The sequence below is a fragment of the Eimeria mitis genome, genomic scaffold (genome assembly GCF_000499745.2).
Source record: "Eimeria mitis Houghton genomic scaffold, Emh_scaff1743, whole genome shotgun sequence".
Lineage (NCBI taxonomy): Eukaryota > Apicomplexa > Conoidasida > Eucoccidiorida > Eimeriidae > Eimeria > Eimeria mitis.
The window spans coordinates 2927-3381 of record NW_013570060.1 but is presented as its reverse complement, the minus strand read 5'-3'; the positions used below and the strand labels follow the sequence as shown (position 1 = coordinate 3381).

The following is a 455-nucleotide window of genomic DNA, read 5'->3' as shown; positions in this document are numbered from 1 at the left end:
TGCTCCCAATGGGCCAAGGAAGCGAGTGAAGACATCACATCTGCCGCCAGAGGGAGAGCAGCAACAGCAACCGCAGCAAGAAGAACAACAGCAGCAGCAGCAAGAAGAGCAGCAGCAACAGCAGCAGCAACCAAGTCAAGAGCTGCCACCGCAGCAGCTGAAGCAGGAAGACAACAAGCAGCAGCACAGCGCGAAGCAGGAGCAGCAGCAGAAGAAATTGAAGCAGCAAACGGATGAGAATGACGAAGACAACGACGAACAACACGAGCAGCAGCAGCAGCAACAGCAGCAGCAGCAGCAGCAACAGCAGCAGCAGCAGCAGCAGCAGCAGCCAGGCCTGATTGTGTACACTGCTACGCTGCTGCTTGAGGAGGTGGTTAGCTTCTGCGAGCAGAGAGTGACCCTGGAGTTGCTGCCGCACAGGCTGCAGCTGGGTGTAAAGAAAAAGAAGAAGA

At 56.0% G+C, this 455-nt stretch overlaps 1 protein-coding gene across 1 annotated transcript in view; it reads left to right on the top strand.

Moving 5' to 3' along the window:
* The window catches only part of EMH_0042740 (uncharacterized protein), a gene marked incomplete at both ends in the record, with an annotated part of 3621 nt that overhangs the window by 1084 nt on the left and 2082 nt on the right, over window positions 1-455 (top strand). Inside the window, one exon of the mRNA XM_013495771.1 lies at window positions 51-376. Coding sequence (XP_013351225.1) covers window positions 51-376 — 326 coding nt within the window. The remainder of the gene's footprint in view (window positions 1-50; window positions 377-455) is intronic.